At 37.6% G+C, this 24,652-nt stretch overlaps 1 protein-coding gene across 2 annotated transcripts in view; it reads right to left on the bottom strand.

The window, feature by feature from the left end:
* Positions 1 to 24,652, bottom strand: part of THSD4 (thrombospondin type 1 domain containing 4) — a 354,361-nt gene that overhangs the window by 268,925 nt on the left and 60,784 nt on the right. For both annotated transcript variants that reach the window (XM_054836973.1, XM_054836972.1), the window contains exons 2-4: positions 21,009 to 21,116; positions 17,115 to 17,184; positions 1,261 to 1,703 (exon numbers count right to left, since the gene is read on the bottom strand). In XM_054836973.1, the coding sequence (XP_054692948.1) occupies positions 1,261 to 1,703; positions 17,115 to 17,184; positions 21,009 to 21,037 (542 nt within the window). In that variant the 5' untranslated portion in view covers positions 21,038 to 21,116. The remainder of the gene's footprint in view (positions 1 to 1,260; positions 1,704 to 17,114; positions 17,185 to 21,008; positions 21,117 to 24,652) is intronic.

The raw sequence follows: 24,652 nt of genomic DNA, 5'->3' as shown, positions 1-24,652 counted from the left end.
TTTCTATTTTCAAATATTATTTTAGATGGAGAGTGTTTCTTGCAGGGGCTGAGGATGTCTTTATCACCAGTAACAGAGTGTCCTACTGTCTTATTCCAGTCAGGCTGGAATATTGCCTCAAGGTAACATTCTTTTTTCTTTTTTTTTTTGTTTTGTTTTGTTTGGGTCAGCAAGATGTCTTTAAAAAGGGAGTTACAGTTGACTGCTTCACCTAAGAATCTTAAAGAAGCAGATGATATGAAGGAGGGGTTTTTTGTTTTTGTTTTGGGTTCTTCTTTTGTTTGGTTTGTTTTGTGGTTTTTGTTAACAACCTCAAAAAAAAAAAAAATCTCCATGCATCTCTGCATAGACTGAGAGGGAAAGAACCAGAGAACTCCCAGCTGCTGGAACACATATTCTGAGGAAAGACAGAATAGAGACGTTTCTGGAGCACTCCCTCCCAGAGAGTATCTGTGCCCATTCTCCTCAGTTTCCAAACTGGAAACACATCTATTTTCCTTTCATATAGATATTAAAAAAATCTGATATATTGGTATCTAAGAAGAGAAGAAGTGTTTCTCCAGAAATTGGAATTAATTGTAACAGCACAGTTCCACCCAGCCTTAAAGACGGAGCAGCTAATATTATGAACTTGATATAAACATATACGGTGTTTAAAATATTCTATGTATTAAACAACCACAGTTTTTAGTTTTCAAACAGGAAATTTTGCTAAAAGAGGTGGTGGAAAACAAAAAAGGGAAAAGAGATAACAAAAAGCCCATAAATAGAAACTCTGTGAAAAATACAAAACACACCTAGAGTTTTGACTAGAAAAAAGGTAGACAGACAGTTGGCCATTCTTTGTGAAAAAAATTTTGATGAATCTTTTTTCCAGCCAATTAAAATCAGAATGGCTGTTGAAATTAAGAATCCAATTAGAGAGCTGTTACTTGTTCTGATTTTTATTATTATGGAAATGCCAAATGAGAGTGTAGCAGAAGAGGAAAAATATCTCAATAAATCATAAAACAAATCCTAAAGGGAAATAAGATAATCTGCCTAGTAGAACTGCAGAATAATTATATCTGCTCTTAGGTATATCATATAAGTAGTCAACAGGGAGGACAGCATTCCACAGAAGATGGTAAACATTGTAAAAGTCAGTCTTAGTTTTTAATAACTTTTCCGTAAGTATTAAAAATATAAACTCTAATGTGACATGTCATTCTGAAGATAAATCATTCATAGCAAGAATAAAATGTGTACAAGGACACGCACCTCTTTTCTGGCTTGGCGTTCTGCCTCTGGGACTGGGAATGCCTGCTGCCTCTCAATGCTCCTCTGCTTAGATGGCTGTTATTATGGCCTCCGGAAGAAGCAGAGGCCCGAAGGCCAGCCCAAAGGTGGTCTTCATTCCTGTGAAGTGGCACAGATGTACGGATGGCAGAAATGACATGGCCAGGATAAGCAGTCAGTGAGTCCTCACGGTGGCGGGAACTCTGATGAGCAAGAGTTCTCTCTGAGGCTGGGTACTGCCGCCCTGGCCTTCGGTAGCCCCTTTCATGGTAATAGGCTGGGAGGCAGGGCCGCGTTTGCTCCATCACACCGCCACTGCAGCTCCGAGAGCAGGCAGACCAGGGGCCCCAACTTCCCCATATGCCTGGTATTCCTGCGCTGCTATCCTCAGATGCATCTCTCTGCTCTTCTATCCTCTGAGGAACCTGTAGACACAACAGATTGACTTAGGAACAAGAAATCACACTAATACCAGGAGAGCACTAATACCCTTTTTAAGTCATTCACTCTGCAGTCACAAGTGAAACCAAATTACATAGGAAGTAACTTCTCTTATTCATTCCCTGTCAAACAGCTGCCTATTCTGCCAGTATAGTAGGAGGTCTCTTGCAGCCATCAACCATTCACACTAAAAGTACTTTTTGGACTATCTGCATAGGAATAGATTTTGTTTAGTTCTCAACAATGGAAAATACTGCATAATGCAAAGCTTGGAAATGTGGAGATTGAAAACTGTTATAACATTAGCAAAGTCAGGAAGCAAGGTCATTTTTGGTGATGGACTTGGGTCAGCAGACACTGACTGTTCTCTTCCACTCTGATGCCTCAACAATGGAGACTGCTAGTAGTTGCAATAATATTTCAGGAAGTCCCATCTAATGTGGAACTTTTTAGGAAAGCAATAACATAAGAGGACAGGCTGATTTCCAACCAGCCAAAAATACTACAACAGTTAACTCTTATCTTACCACTTTCTCCCCATCCCCCCATATTAACGCTTCAAGGAAAAGAGCTATTCAAGATGACCCACCCAATCCTACATTCACAGAAATCCCCATCAAATTCAATAAAAGACAGGACAAATTGTTGGTCTCAGGCGTTCAGTGCCACTTAGCCCACACTCACCATTCAGCAGCATAGGGAAATTGAAACAAGGAACCACCCCAAAGAGAGGGTTTTTCTCTTGAAGAAAGCTAGGAGTAATTAGGAAGGGCAGGGACTGTTACTGTAAGGAGAGTTAACCCCCCAAGCTGTGGCCAGATATTTAATTATCCTGACCTCATGGTTGGCAAGGTATCAGTGCAGCCTAGAAGTCACAACCACCCATCCCCACCTCCCTGTGGACTTGTGCCCCAAGCTTTGCCCATTCCTGGAGCTTGACATAGTATTTCTCAGTGTTTCACACTGGGCAGAGTGCTCAACTTTGTTGCACAGAAATTAGATCCATTTTCATTAAATGCATAGTTTTTCAGTTGCTTCCCTCATCCAACTGGCTGAATCACAAGTTTTCAAAGCAGACTTACAATGTCTGATTCTCACAATTATTAATATGCAGAACATTCTTTTAAATGAACATCCTTTAATAGTTTATTTATATTCTGAATAACCTTTCTACCAACAAGCATACACATATATCAATTTAATTAGGAGACAAAAAAGGCACTGTCCACAAATGCTTGCCATACCTCTCCAGCCCTATCCAAGCATGCAGCTACCTCAAAATGAGCTTTGGAAAGACAGCCTTGTCTGTCGCTTCTCCCCCTTTCAAAGGATGACCTCCTAAACACGTAACTGCCATTAATAATTTTGCCTCAGACATTATTGTATAATAGCAAAAGATTAACATCTACGTACTTTGCCTCTAGTCACAGATAATGTGCAGTCACTAACTGAACTGCAAGCCATCTATGCCAGTGAGCATTCATTACTGATCAGCTAGCTATAAACATGGCAGACTTTGGTGGAATGTGGTTTGCAAACATGGGTGGACTACACTATTACAATATGAAAAGCCAAGCCAGCTTGTGGCCAGTTTGTGGTGCTGCTGTGTAATAGTCAGTTGTGGTCTACATAATCTGAAACATTTCCCCCCCCCTGAGGTTGCTCTCACACTTTCATCACCAACCACAAAAAAACCTGCATTTAATTATAACTTGTGAATAATAAAAAGCATCTGCATTAGTGTGATATGTTACCCATTTCTCCAATGTTATTTGAAAACAGGAACAGATGTGTCTGTATTTAATATGTCTTTTTGCTGTGGGTACCACACTTGGTATCAGCCTTTTAAATCCAATAGCCTGTACAATCTAATAATGCATAATGTCAAAATTATGAATAACATGCAACAAGGTCTTGGCTTCTGGCTGTTACATTTGCTTTCATATCCAATAACAGAACACCACTGGCTCAAAATTTGAACAACTAAACAAGCTATTCTTCAGTTTGTGATTTTTTTCAGTGAGTATTCAACTGTTCATACTTACACAACACATTAATGTAGCTCTACCACAGATGTAAAATGATAATGGTTACACACAGAGACACTCCTCTGGTCTGACCCCAGTTTGCAATTACATTTACTTATTATAAAACTAGATGTCCTTTCTTATCAGACAAGGCAGGTTTCATTTGTCTAGACTATTTCTTAATCATTTCTATGATGGTTCACTACACCTTTTTTTTAAAGGCCAAAGACACTCATGCAGGCAACAACTAAAATCTATTAGTCAGCAAGCAACTCAAGTCACCACTAATGTAAGAAATATTTCATTATGCATAAATGGAAACTGATATAATAGTGACAAGTGTTGATCTGTTGCAGAGAGAACTTTCTGGCTGCCAAACTTCATTCAGCAAGAATTGTTTCAGATAAAATGATACTTTAAATGACTGAAGGCATTGTAAAGTAATTTCACTCCCCTTCATCTTCACAGTAAAAAAGTTCTAGACATAGCACAAGAAGGTTTAATCTAACTAGTTAAGTAAGAATGTAATAATAAAACTAACCAAAAAGTAACAGTATAATGTCTTATACTGATGTACAATCAATATTACTTACTTATAAGATGACGAAATTCTGAGACAGGAATTTTCAGCAGCAAATTAGGCTATGCACTTTTATTTTTAATTAAGGTCTCTGTTTTCTTACTTTGAGAAAGATGAGGGCTACAGACGAATCTTTAGAGATTAATCATGTGATTAATGGCGTAATTACTCAGTGAAACCAACTACCAAAGACTGAATAAACTGAAGCTGCTTAGATTAAGGAATGGAAAACATGGGGGGCAATAATGAGTCTTCCAAACAGTTTACATAAATAAATACAAAGAGCTGTTTGTTTTCTCTTTGCACCAAATTGTTCTCTATGTCTATAGCCAACGCACAAGTAACAGTGGATTTAAATTTAATCAGAGGTGATCCAAATTTGCTAGTAGGAAAAACTACTTAGTGGAAAGGCAATTAAAGCACGGGAACAGATTGCCTGAGGAGATGCTGGCACCAGGAGGCTGATGCCGAACCTCTACCAGGAACAATGAAGGTATATCTGATCCTTCCCCCGGGCAGAAGAGCTGAACTACAGGACCCACAGGTCACTTCCCATCCTTTGGTCCTGTGATTTCCAAGTTACTTTGTAGCCGGTAATGAATTCTACAACAGCCCTAGGATATAGCCAAGAAATTACAGGTAGCTATGGGAGACAGCTGAAGTATTCCAGAATATCTCAGAAATACCACATATTCAGAGATTCCTGACACTAGGTCCCTCCTCCTCTCCCTTGAAAAAGTACCCATTAAACTGCACACTTTCTAAAGGGAAGACTTTGAGCCTGCACTGGGGAACAAGTGAAACACCTACTGATTTTTCCTTGCCAAGTTAGGTCATGAAAGTAATTTCTTTACTAGAATGACATAGTCTGCAAAAAGGAGATCAACTAACCCATTTAATCTACTTTCCCACAGTTCGTGATCCATTCCTCCTCTAGGTGACCTAGTAATATTCATTCTAAATATAAATGCACCATCAAAAAGATTTCTATCTACTGCAAGTTAATCAACAACCAAATATTTTGCTCTAACAATTCCAATCTATTTTCCCCCTTAATTTCACTCCATAATTCTAGCCCTTTCTTTCTTTCCTATACATTTTTCATGACATTTTTGGCAGTACAAGGTTTGTAAGTGGAAGTAATACATTTCACTAGGTACAGCTGCATACTAAACAATGTAAAGAAAAGTTAAGACAAGCTTTCAGGTGTGCAAGCGCTTGCAATTTCTACATCTGCACTAACTCCTATCAAGTTGCTATCAAAGATTCTTTAAATCAGAAATTTTCTTCATAATGACTGTTATGCACCAAATATCTTCCAATCTGTCACCTTTCTAACAGTGAGTGGCAAACTGAATTGAGGCTAGATTTTTAGAAGAGTAGTTGCAGGGTCACTTCTTCCTTTACACATCAGCATTCTGTATCCCTTCCTGTTCTTTTCCCCAGTTTTCTTGTATTTTGCAAGTTTGCTACTTTTGTAAACAGCAGCTGCATTACATTCAAGTTTTATTCTGCCTAATTTGAAATTAGGCAGAGTTTCTAAAGCAGTTAGTTGGGGTTTTTTTACCAAAAACATCATTCATATATAGAATAAATGAGGTCAGAATGTAAAAAGTATATAAAGACTAAAACTTCAGAAAGGAAATACTTTATTTACCTAAATGAACCTGGCTGAACTGAAAACAAACAGCCAGATACATACCCGTATTTTAAGTGGTCACAAATAATCTGATTTAAGCAGAATCTGTTAGAAGCTTAGAACTTCTCAATGTTGTGATCATTTATTTAGAAATAATGTAAGATAAAAACATCAATACCAGTCCAAAGTTTGTTTCAGGCACAGTGAAGCAGATAAAAGAATCCCCCAAAATCTTAACGAAAATACCACTGTGGGCAGGTAGCCTATGGAACAATGTAATTTCAATTATTTTTATATCTCTTTCTAAGAGATACTAAGAATCTCCCTGTATCTTAGAGATTTGGGTTTTTCCTCCCTGTTTCTCTGTGTTTTGTTTGTTTATAAATTGGTTTGTTGTACCAGATCTGTAAGATAACATTTGTGACTTAACTTACCATTTTTGAACACCAAACAGCAAACTAATAAACTTAAGACAGCAGAATTCAACACAGAAAAGAGGGAGATACTAATCCACATGGCAGACAAATTCTAATTCTGGTGTTTTCCTTCATTTTGCCCAGGTCCATGCAACATGCATCATATTTGCTTCCTTGGGTTAACTAATCAAGTTAAGACAGACAATATCACCAAAATCTTCTCTCAAACGAACTGTGTACAACTCCCCTGGACTTAAACGTTAACCAGGCATTTGTTTTGTTCTGCATACAAAATCTTCAATACTGATTCCATGCAGAACTAAATAAATGCACAGGGAACATGTAAGTCCATGGAACTTAATCGTAAATGCAGAATGAAAAATCCATAACTAGCATTCAACATTACTGTGAATTGTAGAGGAAATACAGTGCAATTAAGGCCTTTTTTATTTTAAATATCTCTCACACATTTTACTTATCTTCAATGCAACAGGCATGAGTATGTAGATTACAGTTACAAAACCTCTGTATATCATGGGTAATAAATTGAAAAAACTGAAAGCAGAATATTTGAGGATACTATGTCTCTTGCTTCCTTAATTACATCCACTATTTTTAATAGTGTAATGTAATTAAGATGTAATAGTGTTCTGAGGGGAAAAAAAAAAAATCTAACTTTACATTCTTTAATTGCTTACTCCCAAATTTTAAGGATTTCAGAAATTTAGTTACCCTATAGAATTTTCACAAGTTTAGTAGCTTTTAGGCAGACTAATTCTCTATTAAATCATTGCCTAATGCAACAGTTGTCATTCGTGTATCTTTAGATTTATGACAAGCATTGAGTCTTTTCTCGCTTTTACTATATTACAACCTTAGATCTTATTGAATTAAACGTGCTACCAGTAGGTTGACATAGATTGCATTTTAAATAGAAATAGTTTATCTTTAATTCATATAATTCAGCAATCACTCTGATCCTGAATCAAAAATTCCAGCAAAAACTAGGAGCGCACAAGCTATTGAAACACAATGCAAATTTCTAGTACCACCTCTGTCAGAATTTAGCAATAAAATCCACATCTCGGGATTTCAGCAGCAGTTGCTGAAACATATGCAAGAATGTCCCTAAAGAGGAAATATCACTTGAACTGAAAGCCACCAATATTTCAAATGTAACTAGTTGTGTGTGAAGACAATGACTGACAACGTAGTACTGATCTGACAAACACTGACTTTAAATACCGTAGGATGCTTCATCCTATTGAACTATAGTTTACACAGAAATTAACTGTTCAGCAAAGTAGAAAAAAAAAGTGGATAAATCAGAGGCCCTTTAACCCAGTATTTTGTTTCTGACTCTGTGGAAGAAGCAAAAGTTTAGGGAACAGTGTAAGAATGAGGACACATTCAGAGACATCCACAGACCATCTGCCTCCAGGTAAGCGGTAATTTAAGGGCCTCTTACAGCTAATCACCATATTCAAATTGTTTTTCATACCCATACTGGACTTAATCTCCATGAATACAGTTAATCCCTTTTTTAGCATATTTCTAATCTCGGTTTCCGAAAGATTGGGTGTCTTACATTGAAAAAGTGCTTCCTTTTCCTCTGGTTAAACATGCAGCCTGACAATTTCACTGTCTCCCCCAAATTTTTTCATTGTGATAAATGAAGAATGATCATTCTGTATTCTCCTTCACCATACCATGATGTTTGCTTTGAAATCACTAACACAATCCAATTCTGGGATGTCTCTCTGAAATTCAGCAGTCCTAGCCTGTTTGGTCTCTCTTTGTAGGGAAAACAGGCCAGAATTTGGCCTGTCCTCATTCTCAGCACCTTTTCTACTCCTTCATTTTGACATGGGTGTGCAATGCTGCATACAGTACTCCAAATGTGAATTAATGACAAACTTTCACAGTTATAATTATAACACTTGGTGACAGTATATATATCTTTTAACCAGCTACATAATTAAGTAAGCTGCTATAGCCACAGCCAACGTTACTAAGTATTTTGCAGATACTGAGTATGTTATAGCAGTCCAAATTCAACACTGAAGAGAGATACAAGACAAGGGCAAGCTTTAAACCCAGAGATATCTACACCAAATCAAACTTTTCTGGTTTTGTCCAATTTCAGTTTAGATACAATAATGTTATATTTCATAGATTTAATTTCTAACATGTTATCCAGTAATTCTTTTTCCTGGTTAAATGCCCTGAATTTACATGAATTCATGAATTTTCCTGATTATACATCTGAAAGGGATGTAAGAGGCATGAATGTATGTTTTCCAAAGCTTTACAGTATTATTTTCACCTAAAGGCAAAGAAACTGTGTCCAGAAGAACATTTTATCACCTGCTCAGAAAAACATTACCAATGGTAAACACTCAGTAAACTCACATTCATATGCTGGGTGCAAAGTGGAATAACAGAAACCAGCCTGCCATTTTAAACTACTACTATCATATTTGCCCTGTGCTTGCCAGAGCAAAGAGCCCTAATCCTGTTAATACTCCTCAACACCCTTCAGGCTTTAGGCATTTTATCATTGTCCCTTCTATGGCCCTTCTTCTTCACCACACATGAAAAGCCATTCTATGACACTAAATTGTCATTTTAAAGGAGTGTCAAGGCACTCGGAAAACACGATCTCCTCTTAGTTATTCCACTAGCCCATGGTCCCCATTCCTTTATTCTACAGTTCTGACTGACTGAAGATTTTGCTAGGGCACAGCCTGTCACAAAAGATGTGCATGCAGCTTTTATCAGTCAAGCTTAGACTGAGGATTCAAAAAGCCATTATAATAGTATATTATTATGGTTAAAAATGCGTATGTCATATTTGGGATGAGATGAACACAGTATTCTTCATGAACATTCATCATCTTATTATATAATTGATCAATGATCAATCCCACAAAGTAAGAGCTAGTCTTTACCCTCTTAAAATTTCAAGAGTATAAAAACAAAAGCAGGCCAACTCACAGAAACTAGAACTGAACTGCAGTTCAGAGCAGAGCATGCCAAATTTTGAATGGCCTGAGGAAATTATAGTTTAGTTTTAGAACCTGCTCAACTGTAACATTATCTTATTTCCCTGCCAGTGTTGTAAACACATCTGTGGAACTGGTTTAATTCTTTCACCAGTCTAAGCATCTTAAAGGAATATTCTTCCAGTATTAGCTCAGTTGATTTCCAATAAAGGCCATACCTATATAGCCACAACAATTTCCCAGCAGAAAGTCTTTGCAGTCTATTTTATAGACAGTCATTTGCAACAACCATATTTTTTATGCCTTTTACAAGATAGATGTGGAACATTGGTGGTTTGATAAAAAACAATCTACCAAAAAGTCCCTAAAAATTGCAGATAGCAACTACTCAGAACTCTCAAGGCTAGCAGAAAAATGGAGCAGAGGCCAAACAAAACATCATGACACAATGTGTACATGTCTGCCTGGTTAGTGTGCCCTGCTATTTTAATCCTTCAGTGCATTTTGGAAGCTTTTAATCAGATACATAGTAAACCGTTTGAATTTTACAGTACGTGGTAAGTGTAAATATTACCAGCTTAAACGATTTGGGTTTCCGTTCTTTGTATAAAAACTCTGTCTGAACATCTGTGCCTGTGAAGATTAAAGAGCTAAAATGCCTGGAAATAGAAGACCTTTGTATTCACAAATCACTGAAGGGAATTACAATGCCTGGAAAGCTTAACTGCCCCTTCTACCAACTTTGACCACATCTGAAGAAACTTTAACATTATTTAAATAGTCTAGAAAGTAAACAGCTCTGAAAAAAGTTCAGAACAGTTTTTGTGCCAACAGAGCTTGAAGCTTCCTCCAAGTTTGGCTAATTTTTTTCACACCGAGACCACCTCCATTGCGCTCTGTGAGTCTGCTGTTTCAAGGCAGAGGTTTCTTTCCATTTTGCTGTGAGACCATTAAGTACTTCCAAGTAAACAGATGGTTCACTCCTGACCTCACTTCTACCAGTTCCATATAATCACTCCTTATCTGCAGTAGGATTGCTTCTGATTTACAGTAAGGTAAAGATGATAAGCATCAGGCCCTCACTATATCACAAACTAGGCTTCTTTAATAAACTAGTTCCTCATCATTGACTATCATCTGTGATCTATGTCACTTAGCTTGTACTACTCTAGGCCTTTTCCAGGTCAATCATCTTCAGCTGTGACAAAGCTGTTGCCATTCTATCACATTTCTACACTTAGAAAAATTCTTTGGAAACCACATGTAGTGGAAACATGGATTTTATTTATTCAGTAATTGACATAACACCTCTCAAGATCTCTCAGTGAGTCATCCACCCATCACTCCAGAAGCAGAGAGGACAAGCTGTCATAAAATAGAAAGTGACATTCCTTAACAGAAGAACTCATCTGTGAATCTAAAAAGTTTCTCAACTTTGTCATCACTCTGATCCAAAGCCTGGACAGAACTAGCATGCAATACTGCTCTGAAGGAAGATGAGAAGCTTATCTATGACCTTTTAAGTTCACCTGCTCTGGAATCCAACTGGAACAAAGATCCTTTCATTTTTTCCCAGAGAAATACAGAACAATCATGCTCCGAGCTTAAAGAAGTCAGTATTTTTTAACTAAAAAAAAAAAAAAAATTAAAAAAAAAATCAGAAGTTCATGATAGAGCAGGTTAAAAATAACAAAACCACTGGCCTTGATTTTTCAAAGAGTATATTTGCATAAATATAATTGTATAATAGTCAGATTTAGTAACCAAATTTTTATCACTTGAAATAGTACTCAAAGTTATCACCCTTTCTGTAGACTCTCCCTCTACCTTCACACTTGCATCTCCATCATCCTCTTTCTACAGACCCGTAGAAGGAATCATTCCCAGCATCTTAAGACCTTTGCAGTAGTGCAGTGTACTGGAACAAGCAAGCAAGACAGCCAGGGAAAGCAAAGAGAGAAAGACAGAAAGATGAAAAGAAATCAGTGGCCTACTTCTAGGTTTATTCAGAGGAGAGCAAGACCAAAAATAGTCTCCTTGCTTTCGCCCCTCAAAAAAGGTAGTCCAATTCATCTAAGAACATGCCAGAATTCCTTTAAGTATTAGCATTTTATTTTACTTGTCACATATAAATGTTCTGTTCCTAGAACAAACTTCAGGGAGGTGCATGACTGCCCAGAAAAAGGTCTATCCTACAGCAAACCAATGCAGATGTTAAGCAATTTAAAAACTCTAGATAAGGGCATGGGTGCAGGCAAACAGAGGAGATGCAGTGTTTTTAATTTGCATCTGAAGCAAAGGGAAATTGCATAGAGCCTCACAGTCAATCCACAGTGACAGAGCAATTTGTTTAAAAGAATTTCTGATAAGCTCCTAATTCAATTTCATGTATTCTGCCAATGCAATCAACACAGTGCTATTATGTGGTGGATTTAAGGAGAAAAAGGAAAACAGAGGTAACTCAGAAACTACTCCTTCTAGAAGGAAAACTTCTGTGTGTCCTGAAAAGAAACAACAAAATATCAACCCCCACACCTCCAACCAAACAAGAATAACTCACCCTCTCCAAAAACAAGTATACCACAGATAGCAAAGCTGCTCTGAAGTAGATGTTAATTGTGGATATTCCCTTTTATGAACAGAACTGCTATTTGAGATGAGAAATGACGGGGTTTGGCCATTACATTGCATTGCTACTCAGGCTACATTTCCACAAGTAACTGAACTGCTCTAACAGCTCACCACGATGAAAAAAAGTGGTTTTGGCCAACTTTCCCTTCCCTCTGTTCCTCTCTTTTCCCTGAGCTTCTGCTCCTGCTCCTTATTTCTCCTGATTTAGTAGCAATGACCTTTCAACAAGCATATTCGAATCCAACACAAGAGAGGGTGAGGGGGGGAAACACCACAAATAAACCCAACAACACACATCTAAAAGCATATTCATATCCAAATTTTCTGGGGATTATAGTCACATTCACTTGATACATAATTGCTTTTCATAGTGAGACTGTGTCTGATAGCAAGAGATAACACCCAGTTTATTTCTTCTTTAATTTAGAACCAGCATAAAGAAACAACACTAAGCCCAAACAGACTCAAGATTCTTCAACAATGTTGTAGTGTCCCAATTCAATACTTGTAAAAATAAATCCTAACACTTCTTCCATACATTGAAAATTAGTTTTTTAATATACTGTACCTCCACTGAAGTAAATTCTAATCTACAACTGAGTGACAAAAAGATATGCATAAATTCAAAGCAACTCCATTGCTTCATACTACTATTTAATGCTATAATGGAAGAAATAGGTTAAAACAAAGCAATATTTATGTCAGAAATTTTATTTGGACAAACTTTACTTGTATTTACGTTACCAATTTTACTAAAATAAACAAGGCACAAATACAACTACAGCTTACTTTCTTAACACACCAACATATGATTAGTTAAAATCCACCCAGGAATGACTTCTGAAAAACTCGGAATATAGACTTGAGAGGCTGTCTGGGAGAAGAACTGTTATGCTTCATAGTTAACCTTCTGTTCATCACAGTATGAGACTTACCAGATAAGGTAAAGTAATATTTATTCAATAATATAAGCATAGGGAGAGAGAACAGAGAGCTTGACTGCATGATGAGCAGCAGGAGGGCTGTTCATATGTCCAGTACTGATGGACAAGGAAAGTTAATTGTTCAAATATTAAGAAAGATTTCAGTTTAACCAATTTCAGACAGCTTGGTTGATTTTTAAAGGCAAGTGGCAATTACTTGGTTTCACATTTCCTCCTTTTTGCTAATATCGACAGGTATTTTGGCCTTATGGAGGAGTACGCTTGGTATTTAGAAATTCTATACTGTGAATGAGGAATAAGTCAGATCATGACAAAACCCAACATCCAAGAAGCTACTGACCAACACTACAACCCCTGTCTTCAGCAAGAAACCTTAAAAGTCTTTTGCTTAGGAATTTTTATTTCTAATTAAAATACCGTGTTTAATGTATTTGTATTAGTGTTCAAACCTGTGCTATTTACAGAGATAAGATTAACAAACAGAAAAGTACCATACATTCAGATGTAGGAAGATGTAAGGGTGTTCTTTGTTTTCATTTTTTTGTGCACTTCTGACAGGAGACACAGCACTGTTTAAAGTAAATAAGCACAAAAGCTACTTCTATATAAAAATCAGGCAGCCAGGTATTTTTCAAACTAGAAATTCTGTATCGGTCAGTTCTCACTATGTATGACACATGAACTTCCAAGATCTTAATTCCAAACTTATAAAATCTAAAAGCAGAAAACATTGCCCAGTCAAATGTTTTCCCCCAAAAAAGTATCTTGTTACTAGCTAGTATTCAAAACATTTTTACTTTAATAGCCAAGCTTAAGTTTTCCCAAAGTAACAAAAGAAGGGGAACTGAAATGGAATAGTATTGTATTTAGTCTGTGGATGGGTGTGTGTGTGTCCTGAAAGCAGAAGAGTTACAGAATAAACTGCAAATGAGAAAAAATAAAAAACTTTCCCATTTGGTCCTGTCACTCCCCCAAGTCTTAATTCCGCTATCTGCACTTCCCTACTATGGAAGCAATTTGGCTCATTCTTCTAACAGTCCCCAGGCTGTCATGCCAGAAATGGATTTTTGTGTGTGCATCTGAGGAAAGCAACCTGCTGAGCTCTGCTCTTCCAGATTTTGTTGATGAAATTTCCCTTAAAAAAATTAAAATTGCTGCTTGATAAGATAAACTTCTTTCTTCATGTTAAAGTCCTAAACGTATGCCACTAAACAAAGAGTAGCTAAATGGTACTTTAAGTAGTTCTAATGTACTGAAGCTAAATAAAAACTTTTACAAGAGTTAGGAAACTACAAACAGTTTTTTGTTCAAAAATTTACATTATGTCAGCCTCTCTGAAACTGGTATGACTTTAAATATGGATTCCAAAAAAAAGAAGAAAACATGAAAATCTATTAAGATTTTAAAATACAGAGAAAATAGTACTTGCTGATGTTTTTAAGTATTGTCAATTCCTTTTAAAAAAAAAAAAATCACAGCTGAACTGAGGGTGTTCAAGAAGCAGTTACAACTGCATTTCCATCAGCTGCTTTGGGGATTGTCCTGGATTTTATTTCATTTTCCCAAAAGTTTTAGTGTAAGAAAAAAAAATCTAGAAAATTTGGAAATATTTTAATGAATTACTCAGCCAAATATCCAAGTCCAATTCTCTGATTTTATTTCCCTGTCCACAACTTTCAGAGCAAAAATATATGCAGGGTGCACAAGACAGAATCCAAACACTCTCCAACCTGCACATTCAAACATCAATCGTACACACGTGCTTAACTTTAAGCTGCAAAATAAACACACAATAAGGATTGAGGTAAAGCTAATGTTTTATTAGAATTCAGCTCTAGTTATTCAGTTTCCACATACCATACCCTCTGAGCGCGTATATGAAAGTTACCATACACCACTTTTGTTATTCAGTACATTGTTAAAATGAGATATTTTTCACCAAATCCTTCCCTCCTCCTCCTCTTCTCCCTTTCTTCCTGCAAAACTGACCTCCTCTCACATAGAAGGAACTCTGCCAAACAGCAGAGAGATCCGTGCAGAAATACACAGGAGATGCTGGCTAGGGATGCCAGCAAACACACATCCAGGTTACTGCATAAAAAGAACAGGAACAACTTCCAGAGCTGCAAAGCTGAGAACCTGCCCTCAGTTAGAAACATGTCTAACTTGGCTTTCAGAGTTACTAACAGCCCCTGCTGTCTGGAGCTGACAGGTGGGTCAGAAGGTTTCTGAAAAAAGTTTAATAAATACAGACTTCCGGTCTAAACACAGCTTGGCATGAATAGAATCTTCTCCCATAGTGTAAGAGCTGAGAATGACAGACAGACTTGGAGCCTGTATGAGATCATCACTAGGAAACTTCCGCCTCTCTTATTTTCAGTAAAAAAAAAACAGCTCCAAGGTGGTTACCATGCCATGCCTTCAGTCGCTTTAACTACTACAGAAGACACTCCAGACCAAGGGCATTTCTCATTCCACTGAAAACAAAGAATCTGCTTTTATCAAAATTAATTCCGGAGCCTCACAGAATGAAGCAATTGTTTCTCTGACTTACTCTATTTTAGTTAGTAGATTTTTTTCACCCTAAGGCCATTTGGAAGCTGGATTGCAGCATCTCTCCACTGTCAATGTTACAAAAGAATGTCTAATTAGACAGAGTACTGAAAACAGAGCAGCAGCAAACACAACCATCTAGAGATCTAAAAAAACCACTGTTGTACTCAGGTTTAGAATAGAGCACTTCGGCAGGTTGAGAAATGCTGCAGACTGGACCATGCCAGTTTCAGACTGCATCATTACTGACCTCATTTAACTTGCCTTACAATTAGGCTGCACAAGTTGGTGAACATGACAGCTATGTTCTTCAGGAACTATGACTATTGGACAGCTTCAGGTTTCTAGTCCATACCTATGGAGTTATTGTCCAAATAATTATTTGCCCTAAAAATGGTGGCATATGCACATAAAAAAAGGAAACCCCACAAACTTGCCTCTTATCTCCTTCAAAAAGTACAGTCCAAAATTAAATGTGCATCTTGCATTATTATTTTAAAATCTATAGAAAAAAACAAACTTTTTTAAATAGGTAATTTGATACCTTTAATAATTAACTGGTTGTGTTTGAATACCAATTAAGAGATGAGAGCACCATAGATAAAAGGTCAGAGCCCATAAAGAGAAGAGCACTCAAGGGGTCACCCCTCCGGTCTCCAGTAGAATCAATAACACATCATTCCCGACAAACATTTCTCCAACACATTCACAGAGACCTCCATCATGGAAATGCTAAATATTGTCCAGTCAATATCATCTATTCTTCTTTATATCTTTACCATGACAAGTTTTTTCTAACATCAAACGTAAGTTTGTCTTGTCCCAGTTTAAATCCATTTCTTCTCATCTACTCCACCACGGACAGAAATAGCTGCCGTTTTAGCACCCAGAAATATTTTGAGGTTATATCTGCCTCCTCACCAGTCTTCTAATCTTTAGACTAAACTACCTGAATTCATTCAAACTTCCCTCAGAGGTAAGATTTTAAAACCTCTTGAGGATAATCACTGCTGCCCTCCATTTCTCTCCAAATTGTCCACTACTTTCCTGAAAAGGAGTGCAAAAACCTAATCTAAATATTCCAGATGAGACCTCACTAATGCTGAGCAGGATGGAAAGTGTGCAGGCTGCAAGCCTTCTTAGACATGCCAATGTCTAAGATGAGTGAACCATTCACAAGAGCACAACAGGGAAGTTCAGCCATTTCTAGCTCCAATCTCTAGCAATTTAAATCTAGCAACACGGTGTGGTTTGGGTCCAACTTCTATTTCAGACATGTCCATCTCCGTAAGAGAAAGAGCTACCTATGAGCAATTGAATGCTTCTGCTAATCATTCCATGTTTGAGTGCTACTCTCACTGACATGAATTCTTCTTCCCCTTTGTCTTACATGATGAAAATTCTCCAAAGCTTGAATAAGCTGACGTGGATCTATTTGTGACCTGCGACAATCCATAAAATTTCTTTATTTCTATTTATAAGTCAGCTAATTATCCATGATGAGCCTCTTTTATTTAGATTTTATTGCTTTATGCATCTTACTCTAATGTTTTCTACATTTACCTTTAAGAATACAAAACTGAATATTTCTAATGCTTACCTTTCTGTGTTCAACTGAAGGCTGTGGCATGACAAACTGAAATCCCAGCACTGCTAGGGAACTGAGGAGTCTGAAAAAGCAAACAGTGAAACAGAAGATATATTTACTACTAACACAAACCACACATCCACAGCCTATTACAGGGTTTCATACTGCAAGAACTTATTTAGACATTTGAATACTATTACTAAGCAAAGCAGGCTTACTAAACTGTATGAAACGTCCTCTTCACAGCAGGAAGTGCAAGGTACATACAGGTATTTGTCTGTTTATAAAGCAAAAGCATATCAAGTAGAATACAATGATAGTATTTCACATAACTTCAGGTTTAAATTAAAATATTTTTGGCAGTGCATACTTTAACACCTCAGCATTTGGTGTCAAACTGACATATGCTTTGCAAGATTTCTGAAGTGCTAAGTAAGAATTCACCCATCTGTGTACTAAGTCTTTTTCTAGCTCTGGCTCCTCATTTTACAGATGAACACTCCATCTCCAGCACACAGGAAACACGCAAAGAACCACCATGATTTTGCAGAAAATAGGTTCTTCCCCAGCTGCCTAACACTTGTAGAAATTGAATAATCTAATGGGCACAGAAGATGGAAAGTAGCGGACACAGCTCACCAGAGACTCAGGATAAGCAGCCGAGCATCGCCCCAGTCCCCCCATCTTCAATCTGAAAGGAGTCATAATGGGAACCAAGCCCAAACAAACTTTGTTCTGTCAAGCTTCACCACTGTAATGACTCCTATGAGCCCATTACAAGTTAGGCTCAGTTAACTCGGTCTTTTCTCTGCTATAATTTGCACCGGGGACTGGTTTGCCCCCTGCTAGCAAGCCCCTTCATCAGAAAACACAGAAAGGTATGAGAAGTAGGATTAAGATATCTTTATTTCTATCAGGAGTTTGACTTCTTAGTCTACCAAGAGTATGCTTCAGACCCTCTATAAAGAGGAAAGCTGCTAATGATTTGCTGAATTTCAATGCAGAAGTAAAACTGATAGATTTGGACACAAAATCCATCTGCAAACTAATGGACCAGACAAAATCCAGCTGTGCTTCCTACTCACAGCTCCTTCCTTTGCTCCCTACACAGTAACCCTTTAAATGTTTCTCATCGTTTCAGGTATTTTCAGACAGACCTCCTAAACAGAAAGTTTTTTTAGACTAAGCATTTCATTACCACCAATACTAATACTCTTCTACTAGAATGCTTTTCTTGAGTTTTCTGTGTGTGTTCTTGCCAACATACAGCAAAAGGAATTATTAGGGAAGTACTGATTGCATACAGCCTATCTCTATACCCCTTCTCTCTCAAAGCAATAAACCATTCAAGGGCAAGAAAAAGTCATTATTTCCTTACTGCCACATTAATTTAGAAAAAACCAATTAAAATACTTAAAAGTCCATTAGAAGGAAGCTTTCACAAAGCTATCATTTGTGATAAAGTAAAATACAGAGGAGGTGGCTGAAATTGGAGCCAGTGTAAGGCACCATAAAGAAACCACAGTAAAAGTCAAAATGTGCAGTTCAGAGCAAGGCTTAATAACACAGTGGTGGATGGAAGCCAAAGGCATGAATGAAGAATCTGATTTGCCAATCACACCCGAAATCAAAGGTAGAAATAGAAACAGAACTCAGACATCCAAACTGCAAAATGACATCATCAGGTCTATCTTTAGCTGACCTGCATATCCCTTTTTTGAGTGCTCAAGTGATCTCCTAACTATGGTCAATGAAAACAGAAGCCTGAAAGTAGGCAGAGCTCAGTCTCCAACAGGCCCAGCCTACATCCTCTGCAAATTATATCTAACTTCCTTTTCAGAATCTTCCTACCCACTCCCTGCTCCCTTATGGCTTCTTCTCCCTATAATCCCTCAGAGCATGTCAAAGAAAGTTTAAACTCTGCATAAGGAAATGAATGCTTTCATGCTCAACAGAAGGACAGAATTTTTCTCATGAGTCTGAAGGACTACTATGAATGCATAAATTCTTCTGAAATCATGCACAAGGTTGGGAGTTCTGAACTGAGTGAGAACTGTAATCTTCAAAGCAAATTACTTACCAGATTAAAGTTTTTGGTTCTAAAATGTAAACTTTTAGTATATGCGTGATTACTCCGTGCCAAGCTTTTCCTGACCATTCTTTAATGAGGTTGCACTGTAATCACCATCTGTATGTACATGCTCAGGGACAATGAAGCTAGGTTTTAAGTTCAGTTCTGTATCTACAATTGGATCTCTCAGAAACAATGATATCAATGTACTCTTTCAAACACACAGGAAATCTGCCAGTAATACTTAAATTATCCTGAGGTAAGCCTCTAGCTTCAAACCAGTGTGCAGCAATTTAATTTTTTTAATGTTATTTCCCTCAGTAGCTTGCTTTGCCTGACTTCTCTGGACTAGGCTTTTTTATTTGTCATGCTTGACTAATGTTAGGCCTCCCAAGCTACAAAAATAGACTTCTCCAATTTCAGTGGGTTTGTTTCAGGTATTCTTACTGTGCAGAAAAGCCAAAAAGAACAAGTGCTCCTTAAAATAAGCCAAACTTTTCAAGTATACATAAACAGGTCAGGTAGCAATTGCAGCTGATTGATGGCTGTTTAACTCAGGCCTTTGTGTAAGAACCTTGCTGGTACAATCCATGCTCTCACAGTTATGGCACTAGTTGGAGCCAAGTACCTAGTTTAAAGCAAAGTTAGGCTTTAAACTGTCAGTCTACCCAAGTTGCAAAGAGTAAACATGCTCATGTTCTTTTACTAGCAATACCAATTTCTGTTTAACTAGGGGAGCACAGAGCAAAGTGAATAGCAAGAAGTAGTTTGCTGTTTAACACCTCATTTAGGAACACCTCTCAGAATTCTTCCTCTATCATTGCAGTATTAGCTCTCCATGAATGAAGCTGGAGGGTACCAAAATAGATCTCTTGCATGGTTGCTGTCTCTTAGAAGGGCTATCACAGCCAACTGTGGATTGTCCAGAAAGAAGTGAAAGTATTTTACCCAAGTGATTAGTACTGACTAGTGCAGTATGGCTCTTGTCTCATATTCCCGACTTCCTCCCAAATGAAAGTGTGCAGAACAGCCTAGGTCTGGGACAGCATGGGAGGAGCTCTGCAGGGAGAACTCTCAACAGGAAAGTTAACACAGGTAGCATCAATAATGTGTGACAGATCCATTTTGATATGTAATCTGCCCTGGAATATTAGCGGAGTGCCAGAATTGCAATTCAAAGATTGATGTATAAAATTCCCAAGAAGGAAGGTTAGATCAGAGGTGTCGCTGACACTATCTCCATATAAATGAAAGAGCATGCAGCTGTCATTCCTCACGGGAGGTGAACTTTTGTTCGTGTAGCACCACAGCTGCCTGTTTCCTCTGAATCTGCTTGCCCAACTACAGAACTGGACAGACCAGCTTAGAAACAGTTGAATGTTTCCTTTGTCAGGAAAACTATTTGAAAGGTCTTTCCTATGTTTGCCCACTGGCAAGCTGTTTCAGGAATGCATAATATAAACCCCTGAATGAATTGCAGCACAGGTAGTAAAACATGTAAATCAGTAATTTAAGCCTAGTGACTGCAGCTGTACAGCCTCATCAAAAAAAAAAAAAAAAAAGGAACTTCCCGATCATATATGCCATCACATTGGCACACACTAACAGATGCTCTAACCATAAACACTGAGAAGTTTCTTTTTTTACTGTCACCAAACAATGCTATGCCTGGTATGCATGTGCTTGATTATTTGGTCTTTGGACAAGATTTTTATTTATCCTCCTAGGATACGAACACTTTTAACACCAAAGCAAGAGACAGTCAAATTGCTATTTACTGCAGTGTGTTAAGAGCATATTCAGTAAGATTTTAAATGTTTTATTGCATCACTTACCTCAAAGAAACTATTAACCTGTCTACCATGATCTTTTAATGCCAGGTCTCTTGAAGTGGAAAATACCTCTTCACTGTGGTACAGCACAATGCCGATCACACACCAACCCTACAGAAAGAGAAAAACATTTAACACTGCTTATTCGGTATCTTCCAGGATGTCTATGAAACTGGATACAGACCTACATTAGTCATCTCTACCTCAATTCTTGGGACTTTGCAGCAATTCAAACTGGAAATCCAGTGTACGTTACATGAATAGACCAGACATACCCCATTTTTTGCAACAGGACTTCAACGGTGCCAAAGTGCTTTGCTGAAAGACCATGGGATGCAAATTCTCGATTTGATTCCCAAGGATGCAAATCTGATGTTAAACTTACTTGCCTTTTTATCTCACATTCCTGGTATGTCACTTGTATGACAATAAAGCAAACAGTTTTAAAGTCTTGTGTTACTAGAATTCATAGAACTGAAACTGGGTTACCAATTTCTATTGTATCATAATATTATGAATACACTCTCCATTTTGTGAGCAATGCAAGGATGATTCTGTTGTGAGCGCTCATACAATCCGCAATAAAAGAAAAGAGAAGAATGGCGTTGTCCCCTCTCTGACAGATGGGAAACCCAGCCACAATGAAGTTAAATGCCTTGCCCACAGTCATGGAGGAAATCTGCGGTTAAACCACATTCTGAACACAAATTCAACTGAACCTTATTTCTAAGTACTATCATTGCATCACGACTACTGCAAATGCAGAGAAGTCCTACCAGCCCTTGAGAGGGTTATTACCTAGGTACACTCTCATTTGTTTGGAAATACTCTCAAACGTTCAGACATCTGTGGAGTTCTTAGTTTAATAAATTTGTAATCATGTCTTGGACACCTAAAATGCTGCACCAGATTTTTCAGGCAGGAAAGAGATCCTTGCAGTAGGGAAATACAATATACATTGAGTGGGGCAGGAGGAGGTTGTGGAGGAAGAAGGGAGGATAAGAGGAAATAAAATGCTATTGAGACTGAATCTAAATCCATACATTTCAGAACTTGGTCAACTGCTGTCTGTATCTTGCCATTCTTGAAATGCAGCGGAGTGAACAGAAACAAGAGAACATTGCTGTTCATAGATAAAGATCTCTCAATTTCTGTCAGGTAGCCAGATAATTAAAATCTGCCTAGAAAGGGAAAAGACTCACAAGAACTTAAAAAATGTGCAGTTAGATAAAGTACTGATCCTGCTACTAGAAAGCGTGGATTGTTTGCAGGTAACTGGACAAGCTAAATATTCAGCCCCCCCCCGCCCCCCCCAATAAAAATCAAAGGACAACAAATTTGGTTTAGGAAATCGAAAATACTTCTAAAAACTTCAAAAGAAAATTCCTTTTTTTATTTTTTTATTGATTTTTTTTAATTGAATGTATTAAAAGTTGAGTATTTGGGAAAGTATCATGACAAAAGTTCTGCACCTAACAGGTTCGAGTTAGTCCTGAGGAAGAAAGCATTAGGGCTTAGCTAAACTTCACCCTTGCTTTCTGCAGTTCCATTGTTGTCTGTAGATCCAAGAGGCTTTCTCAAACTTATTCACCAATTTCACAGCTTAATGTCGTACAATTGTTTTTTAAAAGATGGGCAGCACTTCTGAAAACAGATTTTTAGCCTAGATCTCCTGCAACACCTTACACCATTTGAGTTTTTAGCACATAGTATCAGAAAATGGTACATTCCTTTAAATGTTAGGCAAGTCCACGTATACAGCACTAACACAAAGCATTTAGATACCCTAGGATACTATTTACTAACAGACATTTTCCATTGTGAGGGAAACAAATGTCTCACTTCCTGCAACCTGACTCTTAATTACCAGACATACTGAGGCAATAGTCTTTTATATCACTTATTGAAAACGGAGGGTATGTATGTAATGTGGATTGTAACCAACACGGTTTCAAGTTCTTATCATTCTGTGTTTTTCCAGATGTACTCTCTTTCAGTTGTTTTCACTCCACAATAATCATTTTATCCAACATCCTTGTATAGAGGGACATAATCTCAGCAGAACATTGTTACGGAATACAAACTCACAGAAAGAGAAATGTGCAGTACCCTAATCCACTTTGTAAATTGCACCTCATTTGAAAAGCAGAAAAGATACTATTATATAGATCTGGTTTTGCAAAGAAGCAGAGGAGGGACCTCTGGTGTTTCTGGAGATTGTTCTTTAAAAGAGTGCTTAAAGTCCATGCATATGTTTTCAATTTTTTCAGTTCATCTGTATCTTCATTGTCAATGGCAGGTTGCATTACAAACTCAACTTTCAATAGTATTTCAATGCCTTTTTCAAAACACTTCTTACTGTAACTCATAGATGCATTGCTTTTGAAATATCATTTATAGCACACAGTGTAAAAACTGCTAAGTATCTAAGTGACTTAAGAGCTTGTTTTCAAAATTATTTAAGTGCTTAGGTGCTTACAGCCTATTGAAAGAAATGTCATTTTGGCAGTAGTGTTTTTGATAAGAAAATGTGCAAATGTGACGATCATTTTCCCTCCAGAAGGTCCAGGGCAAAATGAACACCTGAAATGGCTAGACAGTTAACACTAGAATTAAATAACATGGATTTTGGCATGGAAACTTTCAACAGCCTAAGGAGGTGTACTATGTGCTAGTCACTGCAATAAGTCTTGCAAATATAAAAGTCAAATTACCTTCTCACAAAGGGCTTAAAAGCACTATAGACCTGCCTAGCAAAAGACTTTCTAGTAACCCTGTTTACAGCAGAATAGATATCTCAACTGGAACAAGCCACACTCCTGTACTGCAGCAGAGTTAGCAAGAGTTTCTCCACAGCATTAAAGTATTTGACATTTCAGCAATCTTTCCCATTTCACCTCTAAGTGGGATGATAACAACATCTGTGAAACTGGGTAGGGGAAAAAACAGAAACACACACACACACCCTCCCCTCCCTCCCCCCCAAAAAAAGAAAGAAAAAAACCCCAAATCCCACCAAAATAAAACAAACTGACCAACCCACCACGCAGGATCGGACAAAATTCAAACCTCCTCTCCAGAACAACCATGGCATGACAGAGGGAGAGGTGTTTCATTGCATATAATAAAATGTGCATCAGGTCACAGAAAAGGAGACTGGATAAAAAGACCCTGATTAAAGTCTCCACCCCTTTCACACTGCAGGTGAGTGACCTTTAAACTGCTGCTACCAATCTCAGCAACTACAGTACCAAGTCACGAGCTAATCATAACCATCCATTGTCCCGACATTTCCTGAAATTTACTCTCACACTTACTCGCAACACTCAACCATAAAGAAAAGAGGAACAAAATCTACTGGGAAGTTAACAGTGAGATTTCCCCCTTGGCTAATTAACTTAAAGAAATGTCTTCCTAGAAAGTAGTTTGAAAATTTGCAGAAAGCCAATGAATTAGTTATCCTAACCTCTTAAATATCACAGGACCACTCACATGCAATTTTTCATGTGACTATAGCCTTTGTGTATTGTGAGTGGATGGGATTTCACTTTCACGAATTCCAATGTCATTTTAGCATCAACTTATAAGTCCTGCTGACTCACATATATCCATCCGCATCTATGTACTAACTGTAACAGAAATTTCTT

This window comes from Grus americana, chromosome 10 (assembly GCF_028858705.1).
Source record: "Grus americana isolate bGruAme1 chromosome 10, bGruAme1.mat, whole genome shotgun sequence".
Lineage (NCBI taxonomy): Eukaryota > Metazoa > Chordata > Aves > Gruiformes > Gruidae > Grus > Grus americana.
The sequence above is the reverse complement of the archived record's forward strand: the minus strand, read 5'-3'. Positions and strand labels throughout refer to the sequence as shown.